This window comes from Gambusia affinis, linkage group LG12, assembly GCF_019740435.1.
Source record: "Gambusia affinis linkage group LG12, SWU_Gaff_1.0, whole genome shotgun sequence".
In the NCBI taxonomy this organism is placed as follows: Eukaryota; Metazoa; Chordata; class Actinopteri; order Cyprinodontiformes; family Poeciliidae; genus Gambusia; species Gambusia affinis.
Genome location: NC_057879.1, coordinates 15416495 through 15432745, shown reverse-complemented (window position 1 = coordinate 15432745; position 16251 = coordinate 15416495). Strand labels below are relative to the sequence as shown.

General features: G+C 36.0%; 1 protein-coding gene across 2 annotated transcripts in view; it reads left to right on the top strand.

The window, feature by feature from the left end:
• LOC122841226 (solute carrier family 22 member 23-like) overlaps positions 1-16251 on the top strand; it is a 38055-nt gene that overhangs the window by 10914 nt on the left and 10890 nt on the right. For both annotated transcript variants that reach the window (XM_044134355.1, XM_044134353.1), the window contains 2 exons: positions 12061-12229; positions 13770-13897. In XM_044134355.1, the coding sequence (XP_043990290.1) occupies positions 12061-12229; positions 13770-13897 (297 nt within the window). The remainder of the gene's footprint in view (positions 1-12060; positions 12230-13769; positions 13898-16251) is intronic.

Here is a 16251-nt window from a genome sequence, read left to right as displayed (position 1 = left end):
TGCCTTGCATATTCCACTGGAACACGACCAATAGCAGTATACGGTAATGTGGAAAAGACAGGATTCCTTGTTGATTGATATCTTTGGATGTTTCAGGATGTGTTTATAGGGACACTGAGTCCCTATAAAGAACCAGCAGATTAAATCAAAGTATATATAGTATATATATATATATATATATATATATATATATATATATATATATATATATATATATATTTGCATTCTAATGGAACAGATACATTTTCTGAGAAGAACCTAAATACTGAAAAGAAAAAAGAACAGAATGATGCCCTGTGATTTCTTGGCTGCATTTGTAGAAATCAAAAGTGGTTCTCATTTAAATTCACCAGAATATTAGGACATGGAACTTGAATAAAAAGACAATTAATTTGATATAAAATGGATGGCAGCACTATATGTTGCAGACATGCAATATTTTTTTTTTCCCCATGATATTCCTACTTTATAATCTTAAACTGTTATCACTCAGGCATAATCAAAAGCAATTCTGCAGTAATTCTGGAGACTGGCTGTAGCACTTAGCTCAGCGACAAGTAATTTTGTTCTTGTGACCTCCTTACACTTAATAGACAGATTTTCTCTATTAATGTTGATGTTGAGGGTTTGTTGTTGCCAAAAGGTTTACACTTGAATTACATTTATTTTCATTTGAGTGCACCAGTATGTCGCGTACTGCTATTATATTTCTTCTTACTGCTAATCAGTAATCTAATAATGAAACATTAGGCATGTCTTGTGGATGAATTGGTAACCAGAGCGTAATGCATGAACCATCTGTAATGTTAATCAACATTAACTTACTCTCTTTATGACCTTCTCTGCTGACAAAAAAGGTTTAGGTGATTTGTTCTGTGTCACAGAAGGGACAGGGAAGGGACTTGTTGATAGCAACCTTATAACTGCTGTTGCATTTGATGAACATTTTGGTCCTGTCGATGGATCCTTAAAAGCCTCTTTGGCCACAGTAAATGTCCATTGCAGAGAGAGGTTGGAAAAAGTGCAGAGCAAGGAGGGGGTGGGATGTTCAGTAAGGACGATATGATGAAGCATGGGGCCCCCAGAGTCCCTGTCATTCTAATTTACTCCTCACTGTATACCTTGAAAGGCTTTCATGATCACCCGAAATAGACCAACTGTTAAGCCTGCTCTCGGGACAAAGGAGCGGCCAGATGGAGGGAGAAAAGATGGAGTTGAATTGTGAAGTGTAATGTTTTAGTAAAGTGATGCTGACATCTGCATCTATTGTTTTCACATTAGACTACTTTATGGTAGAATAAATCATCAAATAAGTTATTAACCCAGAAGGTCACAGAGTTACATAACTGTGCTGAGAAATCAGCTGTCAATACTTTTCAACAAGTATGTTCATTATTTTTTACTAAAAAGATACAATGTGTTTTAGTTATTCAACATAGTTACAGGTTTATAGACTGTGCTCAGCATTATATTTGTTAGCTTATCTAAGTACATTTTCCTTGTTTAATGTTTGTTCAGCACCTCCCTGTACAGCTATTCAGCAGTTATACTTGTTATTTTGTCTGTGTAAAGTGCAGGCTGCCCCAAAGTAATGAAAGATGTCTAAATGGTTTAACAAAATGTTGCCTTTCCAGTTGGTTGAAAGGGAATAGTTATTTAATCAAATGATGAGGGGGAAAAAAAATACTCATCTGGTGACGGGGTTGCTGTGTTTCCCCCCCCAACCCCCCTTTTAAAGCTGTCAGCCTCTGTCTGTAGAGATAGCTTTTTGAAAAAAATTATATGCAAGAATCCACAATCCACAGGGATTTTAACAATGCTAGCCAAGCAAACCGTTCTACTTGCTAAGACGAGAGGCTAAAGACAGTTTAAAATTAGAATTCAAAAATAATTTTGTCTTTGGTTTAAGACATGAACTGGGCTCTCACAAATGCTCACAGACATTGTGATGTAGTCTATTCTGGTAAGGTAAATAATTAATGACTATGACAGGGTGGCTATAACTTCATATTCTGCATATAGTTTATATGGATTTTTATATATGAAAAGCTAAAATTGACCAAAATAAGTGTTGCCAGGTGAGAGCTTTCCTAAAGCTTGATTTTGGAAATCAGTAACAGCTTTCAGATCAGTGCATCTTTGAATTTGTAGCAGGACTGAATTCTGTATTATATTTATATAGTTTGAAGTGTCACTGACATGATAAAACCATATGACTTAAAAAGATGAACTACAGTGATTTCATTATGTGTACACAAAAGCTTTTACGGATAAATAGTTTTTAGATATTATATACTCATAAAATACTAATAAAACAAATTTAAAACTGCTTTAGCAATATAACATAATAAAATCCTGGCTGCTATGCTATATTGTATCTTAATTTTTGTATCCAAATCCTCCTGAATTAAGCAGAGTTTTTCTGCTTATTAAGAGTTTGATGCTGGCATACTGTCACCCTTATTTTCAACCACGTATGACTTCTGCCTTTGTCACATGATATTTTCCCTGTAGGCTTTGTGTATTGACAAAACTACAACTGCACTTCACCAACAAAACAGGAACACTGTGGCCTAATAAGACTTCACTAGAAACGATCTCTCTTACTTTTGCCTGGAAATAGGCCTCAGAGGTTTAGAAAATTGGCTGTTGTCTTGAACGTTAAAAACATTTGCCTCCTTTTATAAAGGAAAGCTAGAGCGAAATCCCTGCTTCAACTGTATTTGCACTGTAGGATATTACCCTAATCCCTTTCTTTCTTTCTGGTCCATGTTCACTGAAGTCTTACATCATCAGCCGTGAAGACTGGGCTCCACTGTAGTCCACATTAAGCTGATGGAAAAAAATGCACTTTTACATACAATTTTATCCAAATTTTAAACCTATATTTAATCAATAGTTAATTTAAGATGGAGGAATAAAAGTTTTTTTCTTCTTTGATGATTTTATTGAGAAACTCACAACAGTTTGAGGTTATAGGTGAGCGTCTAAATAATCTTGAAGGCGAATTGGATGACCAGTCACAAACCTCACACCTAGGCTCAAATAACTGATGTTGTTATTTGAGCCTATAACAACATCTACTACTCCACCGATCCTGAATAGTTTCTGCAGATAAACTACAAACTTTTTTTTTTGTTAAATGGATAGACATTTGATTAACTATTATCTGGGATTTGGGCTTATTATTAGGGAGATATAATTTAGTCCCTTTATGGACTAGAGAAATTCCACAATGGATTTATAGCTTAATAATACTGTTGTCAAAAAAAAAAAAAAAGAAAAATCTTGTAAAAAAGAGAGAAAAAAAAGGAGCTTTTGGTTGTTATGCCCATGATGAGTTTATGTGACATGTGGTTTATATCTGTTTCTTCTGACCTCATCAATAGTGTCTTGTGACTGAAGTGCATGCTTTGTCTGTAGGTGGCATTTTTTGTGGTTTCCTTCAGACTGTTGTGTGTATCCCTACTTTTATTGCAATGTGCACGCAACGTGCATTACATTTTCCAGCACCAAGTCTGCAAGCCCGTTTATTAGACATGGAGGGAATATTTCAAAATGTTACCTACACTTCTAAAATTGGCAAAGAAGTACTAGTTATGAGTCCACATGTTGTATTTATAGTTACATTAGGAATGCATTTCCTCTATAGTCTCCTCCTGTGATTGTCAGTGAATACAGGCAAGTTTTCTGCATCAGCATCCGCAGTTTAAAATAAACGCTGCAGTGAATGCAGCATGCCTCCAGCAAGGGTATTCTAGTCAAAGGGTGTTCTTTGTGTCTGACTTTTCTGAAGTCATCTGGCGCATGAAGGTATACCAGAGGCTTAACTTTACCTGGCCTTCTTCTATGCATTGTGCATGCAGTGAAGTGCAGTAGAAAAATCGTCTGTATGTAAACATATAGTTGAATATTACTTAAAATCTAAAGTGCTCACTAGTTAGTAAAACTATATTAAAAACATATATTTTCTTGTTTTGGACTTAAGTCCATTTCTGTCTGTGAACATGTTACTACTTGCAAATGGAAAAGACTGCTTTTAATTGTGTTCTCTCGTATAAAATAACCAGATGAGGGGGAAGGGAGGGAACATAAATAAAAAAATCATTTCAAACTATGTTTGATGTGAAGAATATTAAGGCTACTGCAAACCAACAGGAACAATGCTACAATTAAAAATAAACTGTATGGCAAGAGTTGGCTGCATATTTGAATGAAGCCGGTCAGTCCTCTGAACAGCATACTGTATATGATACTGACATGCAGTGTGTTTACAGCTGAGTTGGAATAGCTTACCAGATAGTCTTGGAAAGTTAATTGCCACTAGACTTCTATTTATACAACAAGATTCCATCAGTTTGAATTGACCTTTTTTTTGTCATCACAAACCTGAGTGCCTGTAAGTCAGTATTATGGTGCAGTCCAGATTCATTTTATACAGAGAGCACCCCCCACCTATAAACTCACAAGGCACAGTGTAGAGGACTGAGTCATGCTATCCAGAACAGAGGGATTGTGTTCTTTTGCAGGCTTTAAGATCCTTTTTTCTTTTTGGTTCAAAAAGAAGTTTTTATTGGCTTAATTTTTCACGTAGTTCATGTTCCTTTTGAAATTGCAAATGCTGTTTGAAAGGTGGAGAATTTGACTTCAGTTTAATTTGGGGAAGTCATCCTCCGGAGAGGGACAGTAAGCAGATGTGATAATGTGAAGAATACATTTAATAATTATAATGTGAGTATTGGATAAAAAGCCAAAAACTTTTGTAATTTGTTGGGATTCTCAACATTCTTCCCAATAGGAGACTGCAAGACTAAATCGTAGCTAAGAATGTGGAGTGTTAGTAGAAATGAGGATCTCTGAGAATGTAGGATTAGAATTTAAGAAATTAAGAGCCAAAGAAATAAGGACGGAAAGGCCAATATTGCCGTGCTCTGTAACCCTTTATTAGAATAAAGCGGTTAAACGTGGTAAACTTTGCTATATGGCTAATCAGACGAAGGGTTACATGACAGAGAGTGAGCTAATGTGAGATGAGGATCCACTTTGCAAATATTGGAGGTGCACAAAGGAGTTCCAGTTAGCTTTAATAACATTGATAAAACAAAGAGGTTACTAGTTAAACATCATCACATTTACTCTTAGTCAGCCTATTTCAACAATAGTTCTCGGCTGTATGACGTTCATGTCCAATGATGTATTCTGATACCAGGTGTTAACAGATGAGCCAGAGACTCATTTGTTGTTTGATAAGATTGCCTTGGGCAGTAGGTGTGAACATGGCATGAAGTGTAACTTCACGAGAAAAATAAATATTTGATGGTTTATGTTTGCTTTAACTCCATTTTCTTACACATTGAAAGTACATATTCTATACAGCTTTCTTTCTCTTACACATTTTCAGGTTACATTTAAAACACTGAAGGAGTGGGACATCAATGTGTCTGTAAAGTCACAGCAGTATGAACAACTATAAAAAATTATATTGTGAAAAAGTTACAAATTTTCCATCACTCATTTTGAAAAATGAGAGACAAAAAATATTTGGTAGGTCCCTTACACTAAAGTTAAACATTGGAAACATATGGCGTCAGTATAATAAATTTTTTCAAAACTCCTGAAGATTACTTTTTTTTTTATTTTATTTTATTTTTTTACAATATTACATTTTTTTAGATGTACCTCAAAAATTCAGTTCAAAGTGACCATAGGATCCTTTCAGCATCGCATCCAGCTTTGGACACACTGGAAAAACGTCACCTGTGTGCATGCATAAATAAATAGATAAATGTGGTATTATTATAATAATAACAATAATAAAAAAAACTTTATTATTCTGGGCTACATAATATAATGTAGCATAATATGAAGCATTCTGAATCTCAGTTGAGGAAAAAATGCTAAAATAAAAGACTACTAGTAGGTAATACCAGTTGAAAGTATTTGTGAATGTAAAGGGTTTCTGACACACCTTAAGGTTTCATGTTAAGCAGATATTGTCTGCTGTCACTCCTTTTGTACATGTACTTTACGAGCATGACAATTATTTACACAGGTGCAAATGCAACGTGTTTTTTTTTATTTTATTAAATAGAGTCAAGGAGGGGCAGTACACAAGGTTATATGAATGTGCTCAAGTCCACTTCATGCAGACACAAGCACTCACACGGGCATCCATCGAATGCCCGTGTGTTTGCGCCAGGTCATAGCTGTCCTCTCTGCACATAAAAACACAGAAGGTACTAAAGTGATATAGAAAGTGTATATCCTTACACCGAGCTCTGATACTGATCTGAGAAGGCACTCCTCAGAACTTTAAGAACAGCGAAAAGAAAGCCTTGTACTTTCTTTAGTGTTATTTTACACTTTCTAAATTAGGAAAACATCTTTGGTTTCTGTCATGGGGTGCAGGCTATGTGCTCACTGGTCACCCGCCTCTCCCTGCTACTGGCACTGTTGTATCTGCTCACATTCAGAGATTCCTCAGTGTGCTCACATGTTGCTCAGTGTGAACGAATCGTCTTTACTAACTGCCTTATTTTGAGTCTGTTTGTTAGACTCTGCATGAAGAGCCCCATTTGTTAGAACATTCCAAAACAGTAAAGTTTCTACTGTGAAATAATATTGAAGTAGGTCTGTAAACATAGGCTACATGATTTGTTCGATTAGAGAACTTCTTTGCAGAAACATCAAGCTCACCTCATTTTAAGACATGATAATTTCCACATTCTTTTATATAAAAATTTAAATATGGTTTAGCTTTACCCTAACTACATGGAGAATGCTTTATTGCATCGGAGAACAGAAAAGGCTGTTTTAGAAACAGATCTGCCGTTGTCTGCTTTGAAAATAGGAGGGACATGCAAACTATGGTTCACAAACATTTTAGCATATTTAACCACTTAAGCAACATGTTGAACACTGACTTTTTAGAAGGCCATAAATTTACACACATCTAACCTCTTAGTTTTAGGATTGTTTTGAGCCCAGAGCTATAATTATTATTTTTTAAATCACTTAAATAAGAGGCTGCTGTTTTCAGACAATTTCTCTTCTTACCTATTTATTTTTTGTACCAGTTTAGAGACAGCTATGGTCATTTATGTAGATATCCTGCTGTAGTGCTGTCTGGTCTGCTTAACCAGGCCAGTTTGGTTTCACATTTGTCTTCATGGGCCGTAATAAGGTGCTTTCTCTCAGGAGTGCTGTCCACTTACCTCAGGCAAAATCTATCTGCACACAGGTAAGGCTCCAGGGGCATTGTGGAACAATAGAACCTCCAGCTGCTTAGGTCATGTTCCTCTTCAGTAGTCTGAAATGCTGCTTAGACTGCTCATGTGCATGCTGCTGATAGTTGCTGTATATTTTCTCCAACCTTAATTCAGTTTTGCGATAATGTGACTTTTTTAACCACATTGTGGTTAAAAATACTTTAAAGGACTGAGGTAGTGATGCATTATCCAAAGAGTCATGGCACATACATACATACATAGCAAACTATATGCAAATCTTACTCCTCAGTAAAATAATTTCCATCGATGAAGCACACTTCCTCTTCCTCATTGCTCCAGCCGTCTGCTGACAAATGGGTGAAGGTGCAGTTAGTCTTTTTTTTTACACTTGGTAGGGTAAAGTTCTTTTTTTTTTTTGCAATACTTGCATTTTATGTTGCTCACCAAATGTCCTCTGCTAAAACATTTGCATACTTTAGTTCTGTCACTTTTACTATTAACATTCTAAAAGATTTGTTTTAAATTGGAAACTTCTTATAAATTAAGAGTTCCTGTGTAAGTAAAATACATAATGACTTATGCACAAATGATCAATCTATCCCTGTAAATGTTTTATTGACTACTTGTTATTGGTTAAATTATTCTAGCCACCTTTCCTTTTCTTCTTAGTAGTGTTAAAAAAAAAAAAAAAATCTGTCGCGTTTCAATTCTTCAGTTGAAAGAATGTGACGCGGGTTGTTTACCCAGTCTTCATGTCAGCAGTTTGTCAGTTACTCAATTCCGAATTGGGAACTTCCAGACAATTAATGGAGCTGTGCTGATAGGTGTCTGTGAGGGGGGATGTGATTTCCTCTTTTAGAATGGCTAAAAATTTGGGTCATAAAAAGACAATTAGAATAAAAGTGTTTTTGCAATATTTTTAAACAAGCTTAGAGCATATAATTGTAGATTTGGCTATAAGGTTAATTTGATGGTGTAGATTAAGACCGTATTTAAGAATGTACTGACTGGAATATTGTGCACTGATGCACTGATTTATTATACCAACCATAAAATAACCTTAGTCATTTCTGGAATCTAAAAACATACCTAGTGTTTTCTTCTCAATGCTGGTAATTATTATCACAAGCTGGGTCTGAATAATCAAGGTAAAGATTTTCCTCCATGGAAATGGTCACTTCAAATTTAGATTCTTCAGGTGAATTAATCTTGATTTCTCATCTGTTAGCAACAGATGAGAAACTGACTAATCAATTGCAGAACCAACCCTGTTTCAGTTTGGGTGCAAATATAAATGAAAACAACTCGTGTTATTTGTTGTTTTCATCTATATTTGCTTCATAATGGAAAAAAAAAATAAAAATAAAAATATATATATATATATAATGGAGCTTCATAAGGATATATCTGTAAAATGTGTGATTATGGAAATGGACAAAGGAGAAATTGCGCTCTTGTAAAATAGATATTTAATCTCAAGGAGTTTTATCTTGGTTAAATAAAGGATGAAGAAGTATCAATTTCTAACTTACAGGATGTTGCACAGACAATTAGTCATAAAGAAACACCGCTATGTATATACCGGTAGTAAAAAAAAAAAAGAAAAAGTAGAAGCTCATGCAATATATTGTGTGTTTTATTTGCAGAACCAACCCTAACCTTGACTTACTTAATTGACCTGGTAAAATATTTTGACCTTCTCAGCACAAGGACTTCTATGCTCCACCAACACACTGGAAACTTGAAAGTCCCATAAGGGAAAGTCCAAAGTTCGATGGGCACTAATCAGAAGAAATTACTGGTTAGTTACGGTGCCATTTTAAGGAGATTTTAACACACACATGAACTTAGTCTGAAGACCTTATAATTTTAACAATATGTTGAGTTCAGATTAAATGCACTGGAGACAGTTTTAAGTTTCTAAAGTTATTTCAGTATGGCTTCTGTCCCCAAAGTATTCCTATTGCCACAGTGTTTGCAAATGAGAGTATGGAGCTCAGTTTATACAACAGAGTTTAGAAATGCTGTAAAGATTGATTGTATTCAATGCAAACTTGAGTGTCATGTGGTCTCAATAACACTGTCCTGCATTATTTGTTAATGTTTATCAATTTCTGCATGGATTACATTATTTTTATTTTTATTTTTTTTTTGCTCTGTGGTGACTAATCTGTTTCATATAATATTTGGCCTTTGCCACTAGATAATGTAACTTTTTTCTTTTTTTAACATAAGCAAACCAGTATATAGAGATGATGCATTTTCTTGAATGACTGAATTAATCAGGGAAGCATATGCTCATTCAAAGATTATATGAAGAATGCAGTTTACCCAACTGCATTTAAATTTATAAGTATAATTTTATGAGTTATTTGCATGAATTTGCCAGAATCATAACTATAAAGTTAGTTATTGTTAAAATTCTTAATGTATCTTAGTCTTTCACTTGACAATTTCTTCTTCAGAATTGGCAAGCACATTACAAAAATCAGTGGCTTGATAAGGTAGACAAACCATGGAGTGGCTCTATATAAACTTCATGTGACCAGTAAAAGGGCTTATAAGTCTGTGGGTTAGGAGAGTGACTGTTCTGTCAACATGTATTGGTAAAGTCACCTCTTTCACGTGTAACGTAATGAGCCTCCTTAACAATGCCATGTTTGATAGACTGGATGGTTTCATCTCAGAGTGTCACTCACCCTATATTCATATATTGCACAAATCAGCAAACCAACCTAAGCTTCTTTGGGGATTATTATTGTTACTAATTGGCTTTTGGCCTGATCGTTGATGATGTCATTTTTATATCCACAGTTTTCAAAATACCTAAATATATGTATTTGGGTTAAATACCTAGCTTGTTCTTCGTCTCCAAACGCCCCTTCTTTGCAACTTTGGACCATTATTATCTGTAGCTTCAGATAACTTATCGGTAGTTCTATGTTACTGGGTAAGCACGAGCAGTGGAGCGTTAGGGAATGCTGAGCTCGTCATTTGCTAGAAGATTAGGGTCACCAGGAGTAAGGAGCTCTAAGCTCCATTTAAAAGCTCTGGCCATAATTCACTAATTCACTTCCACTGAGTCTTATCTGTAGGTGACACATTACATGAGGAAAGTCACAAGAAATTGTTCATAGCAAGTTATTGAGCTCTACTAGGATACCAGGAGATTTTTACCCAGTTTGGAACAAGATGAACTTCTCAGAGATTGGGGGGGTTATTCAGTGATACATGAGTATCAAATTCAGAGTCCCTTAAGCAGTGACTGGGATGTGCCTTGCAGCAAACTGGGAGCTCTGAGGTTACTTGGTTCACACCCAGCAGGTCTTGCACCCATCGCCCTGCCCTCCGCTCACTGGCTTTGTCATTCCAGCTGTGATCGTGTCAGTGAACAGAGAGCATTATTCATGTCCTCAGAGGGGGGCAAATCCTAATTGAAATTCCAGTCTTTCCTACTGGAATGAAGTTGGTCCCGACAACACAAACTGTATTATCCTGGCCCTGTCACCTTGAAAGGCCCATCTTTGGAGAGTTTCTTGGCAGGACAGGAAACCGATTAGACACAATTGCCATGTATCTGCAAAAAATAGGAGAAATGAAGCAGGACAGGACTTGGTGGGAATTGCAGCATGACAGTGTTAATTTTCAATAGTTTAGTGTGAACTTGTCTTCTGTACTGCAGTAAATAAAGGGCTGGACTGTCTAGGGTTCCTTTCTGTCAGTGTGGTCTGCATGCTAATGACTGGGTGAATGAATCAGTGGCATTCTGATAGTGGAGAAGTGAGTACAAGGAACCATTTTCTTTTTACTGCACCCTCACAAAAGTTTTTTTTGGTCTGCCACTTCAGAACAAGAACTGCAAATATTAATTTGTTTAAGATATTAGGAATGATTTTGTTGGTTAAGTGATGACTTTGTAATATCAAAAATTTGGAGCTGAAACTAAATGTCTATTTTTATTTCATTCACCCATAAATCAGTGCATGATGAGTATTTTTACAAATATTTTGCTGGAACTTACTGTCTAAATGTGCCTACATGGACAGCTGTAGATGATATAAAATATAAAACTTGTGTTGTTTCATAAAAAAATACAGACCTATCTTTGTGTTTTACTGTCGAGCATCTTGTCCTAGCCTGTCAGCCACTCCTTATCAGATGTGTTTCATCCTGTTGCTTGATTAATCAAGGCTGGCCTCTTTGTGTTTACATCTTGCATATCAAGGTACTGTTGATTTCTTGTGTTGCAAAATGCATGGATAGTATTGTGAGTCCAAGGTTAACCTTGTTTTCATGAGGGGAAAAAAAACATAGGAATCCACTGATTAAACTAACCTGAGTTTTTCTGACTTTATCATTGTACCCAGATTGATGTATGCTGTGTTGTTTTTTAAAATTATATTCAGATGTATTGTCTTTTTTTTTCTTTTTTAGCACAAATGAGGTGTTCTGTCTTTTACAGTACTTACATATAATAACTTCCATGGCACTCTGACTCATCTTGGAGTCAGAGTGTGTTTATATTGTCAAGTGGTTGGGAAACAAAAAGTATAGATCAAAAGGCAGATGTTTGGCAGTGTGGGAAGGGTAAAAGTGTAACTCTTGCCATATCCGATGTATCATTTATGGCAAGGATATCAAATATTATTCGGATTTACTGATATGTCAGTAAATTGATATGACATATCGATGTCAGTAAATCATACTAATTAGTTAAAGTTATGTGTCTAGTAGAATTATGTGAACTGACATGCATACACATAAAATGTAATCAGCCTGCCAATACCAAAATAAAAGTTTCTTTACCTAACCTCTCTTTTCTGTCCCTCAGGGATTGAGCTGTGCCTGCCAGCATGGAGGTTTTCCATGACCATGGTGGCCAGCTTTGTGGTTTTGGGTGGTCAGCTCCTGATGCCCGGAGTGGCGTACTTCTGTCACGACTGGCAGGTACTTCAAGCTGTCATCATCTCTCCCCTGCTGCTTATGCTGTCCTACATTTGGTAAGAAAAAAAGGAAAACTTAGCAATTTGATCTGGGATAATTCAAAGCTCTCTGTTTTTGTATTGTTTGTTTTAAAATGCAAAGTTTTATCATATGGTCAGACCAGCAAAATGGAAGAATTCATCCAAGAATAAAAGGACAGGATGGGTGAAGAATGATGTACTGATCTGATGAGGCGCTCATTAGGATCGGATTGAGATTTTGCACAGTGTGTATATTGAAAATCTGCTAGAAATAAGATGTGTTTTCTGAATTTATTTAGGGAGGCTTCTTTATTTTTGCTGTTGCACTCTTTCTCTTTTATGAAGCTTTGAGGAGCGCAGTGAATATGTGAAAGAATAAGAGCTATCACATTATCATATTGAGGATCTCAATAATGCCACACATCTTTTAGCTTAGAAGGTTCAACAAAATACATAGCTGATCACTAATCAGTAATTGCTACACACGAAATGTGCATCACTTTAGTGCAGAATCTACAGAAATTTTCTGTAGAGAAGTGAAACTGTAAACATACGTGACAATAGCCACAGTTTTCCAGCTACATTCTGTAAGTAAATGTTTGCAAATCTTCCGTGGGCAGTAAAAAGGTACACTTGTGTAATGTAATCATGGGGGAAACTAAAGATTTCTGTAAAAATGTAATATTTTATGGGGGCTCCTAAGTTTTTGAATTACTTTAACATTCACTTTTGTCTATTGCAGTCATGTCATTTTCTGAAAGCTTTCAAAATTTAAATACCTGAAACAGTTTGGGAGAGTAACATTAAAATTGAGAAATGTTCAAAAGCGGCCCAGTAAAGTAAATGCAGAAATGGCAACCAGTAAACCTTTAAAAGTAGGGGAATCACTTGAACAGGGTCTTTGGTTGTAAAGACGTGTTTTTTATTGCAAGTCACCAGCCCCACAAATTGACCAATGCAGCTCACTGCATTTGTGCAAACAGTTAATCAAACGGGGCCAAAAAGATTAAAGCTTTAGTGTAGAAAACTCTCCCGTAGAAATTTGGCAACAACCATTCCAGAGATTTGTTCCTCTGCTATATTGAGGGGGTTGTTGTGCTACACTGCAAAAATTTGCAAACCAATTTTTTTGTGAAGCAAGCAGGAAACATTTGACACAAACAAAAACAACTTATTGCAGAATTCACCACCTCATTAGCATGTTCTAAACTTCTAAAAGCGATTGTTTTGGACGTAAGGCATTGTGCTTAATCTACTGGCTGTTTTTGTGTTGAGATGCAATCATTCTACTGAAGAAGCTGAACTTCCCACATGCATTTGTGAAACCCATAGCAATACAAATATCTGGTAATGGCGCATATCAAATGACAGCTGCTCTAGCTATAACAAAGGCTATGAGAGAGTATCACCTGAAGTTAGATAATACTGTCTCGCTGGAAGAAACCCGGTTGTGGTTAAATGGCAACATGTATGACAGAGTGACATTTCAACCGGTCTTTCAACGTAAGGACCTTTTAATTGCATTGATCTTTTTATGCTCTGTAATAACAAAAACATTCCCCACCTTTTTTTACAGGATTTTCCCTGAGTCGCTGCGCTGGTTGCTGGCAACCCAGCAGTATTGCCGCTCCAAATGGATCATGGGACACATAGAAAAGAAAAATAACGTGAACCTGGAACTTGATGCAGATAACATTGTCGCAGGTAATAAACTAACCACATTTTCTAATTTATAGATATCAGATTAAATTTGTAATGTCATAGAGGCACATCTCAATAAATAAAAACAAGATTGAAAAGTTACTTTTTGTGTAATTCATTCTAGAAAGTGCAACTCATGTGTTACATACATATATTACGCACAGTACTATATCAATGGTTTATTTATGAGAATTTCAATAATTATGGCTTACAACCAATGAAAACCAATGATTTAGTTACAATATGTCACAAAATGTCAAGTTGACTGATCACAGAAGTCTGTGTCCAAAGCATATTGATGGAAAACATAGTGGAAGAAAAAAAGTATTTTGGTTTCTATATTTCATTAAAGTTGGGCCACTGTAACGTGTGTCAATGTGCTGTGCAGTATATGCATTTGACACTTATGTAAAGCTCTTTTTGCATGTATTAACACAGTAATGCATTTGGCGTAGGGATTGGCCTGTGGTTTTTGTTTTAAACTGCCATGGAAGTCAAGGTTGCTTTAATAATGACCTTTGGTTTATCTACAGTGTTTGTTCTGTTATCTTTTATCTTCCCTCCAGTAATTCCTCATATTTTGTCTATGGGGTTAAGATCAGAGGGGCAGTTCTTCTGTTGTCCAAAAAAAGTATAAAACTTTGTTTTTATTGTATTGGTGTAGGGGTCTCACTTTTTGAACTACATAAGTGAAATCAAAGAACTTTTCATTGCTATTCTAATATACTGAGATGCACATGTATATTAAAAAGATAGATTCAACTAAACATTTAGTGACAGCATTTTATTTATTGTCGTACGCCAAGCCTGTTCGCTCAGTCTGAAAGGCACTCGTTTCCCCAGCTGTGCTTTCCTAAATTAGACAAATTGACAAGGTTATGTGGATTTCCTGTCTTGTTACCATAGTAACATTCCACTAAAGAGGTGGCAGTGGGAGCTGAACATTACATTATGACACACTCAAGTGTTTATTAATTTTATTGCAGCCTGTACAACTGAGAATGAGCTGAAGCAAATGGTCAGATGGCAGATGGGGGCAGGTCAGGCATTTTGACCCTGTGTACATTTCTCTGTTCTCAGGGGACCAGTCAGAGCCAAAGCAGACTGATCTGTGTTGATGACATGGCACATTGCATTTGTGTCGAGCTGTAAAACTGAATCACTGATTAACATGCTGCCTTTTTGCTCTGTGATGAGCTGCGTGGAAAATCAAGCAACTTTGAAATGTAAAAGGATCTTTTCCTGGAAACAAGCCCAAAGGGGAACCACTGATTGTTAAAGTAGCACTTTTTCTTTTTTTTTTTTTTTTGCTAGACACAGTGGATGTGAGCTGATGCAGCAGTTAAGCAGAAAATCCGCTACCGTATGCTTAAATTTTTCCCCTCTCAGACTTATAGGCTGTCTCAATACAAGAAGAGTTCCTGCACATAGTCGCATGCAATACATACAATGGTGCTAATTACTCCATCTTTGGAAAATTCACTCGATGATGTGAGCAAGAACAACCTTACTCAGTGTTTTGAGTCTTGGACAGGGAATCACCAGAAAGACTGCAGGGCTTCAGCCTGAGATGAATTTCAGGGGGTGGTGTGGAATGCTGAGAAGTTTCTGAGTCAACATGAAAGTACAATGCCACACATCAGAAGTGTGTTTCTGTGGCAACTTCAAATCTGATATCAAAACATCGACTGTGTCCTGTGTCAGCCTGCTGTACAGGGTGTGTTGACTTTTCAGAAACCTGTTGTAGTCAATCAATCGAGTCTCGCATGAAACCTGTGCGCTCAATATTGTGTGGCGTTATTATTAGATCAGTGTCAACGTTTCCTTTTATTGATTCAAAACTGATTTAAAGAACATTTTGCTATTTTTTGTGTCAGCATAACTGTCTATTTGAATCCATATTTTAAAAAAGAAACACTGTCCAACAACTTGTCCACATATAATAAGTTCAGATTGTTTTTGTAAGTCTCTTTTTGGGGACAAATGCTATCAACTGCCCAGAGAAGAATGCTACAAGCATGACATGAAATTTGTATCAAAACAAAATGGGGGAAAAAAAAATCTTTACCTTTTATATATCTGTGGACTAAAGCTCGGATCAGTACAGATGGCTTTTAGGTTTTATGGTCCCCCCTCGGGCTGCCACTAAGTACTAGCTATTTATTTTATTAGTAGTTTTGTTAGTTATTTACCTATATTAGTATTTTTTTTTCTTAAACCAAATACAATTCTACAGGAATAAATTAGGTTTCAGTATATTTTTTCTTTCAATAAACTTCTGCAGTCATTCAACTCATCAGATTAAAATATAGTCAGAGATGTGTTTTCAACTAGACATTTTTTAAATGCATCTACTA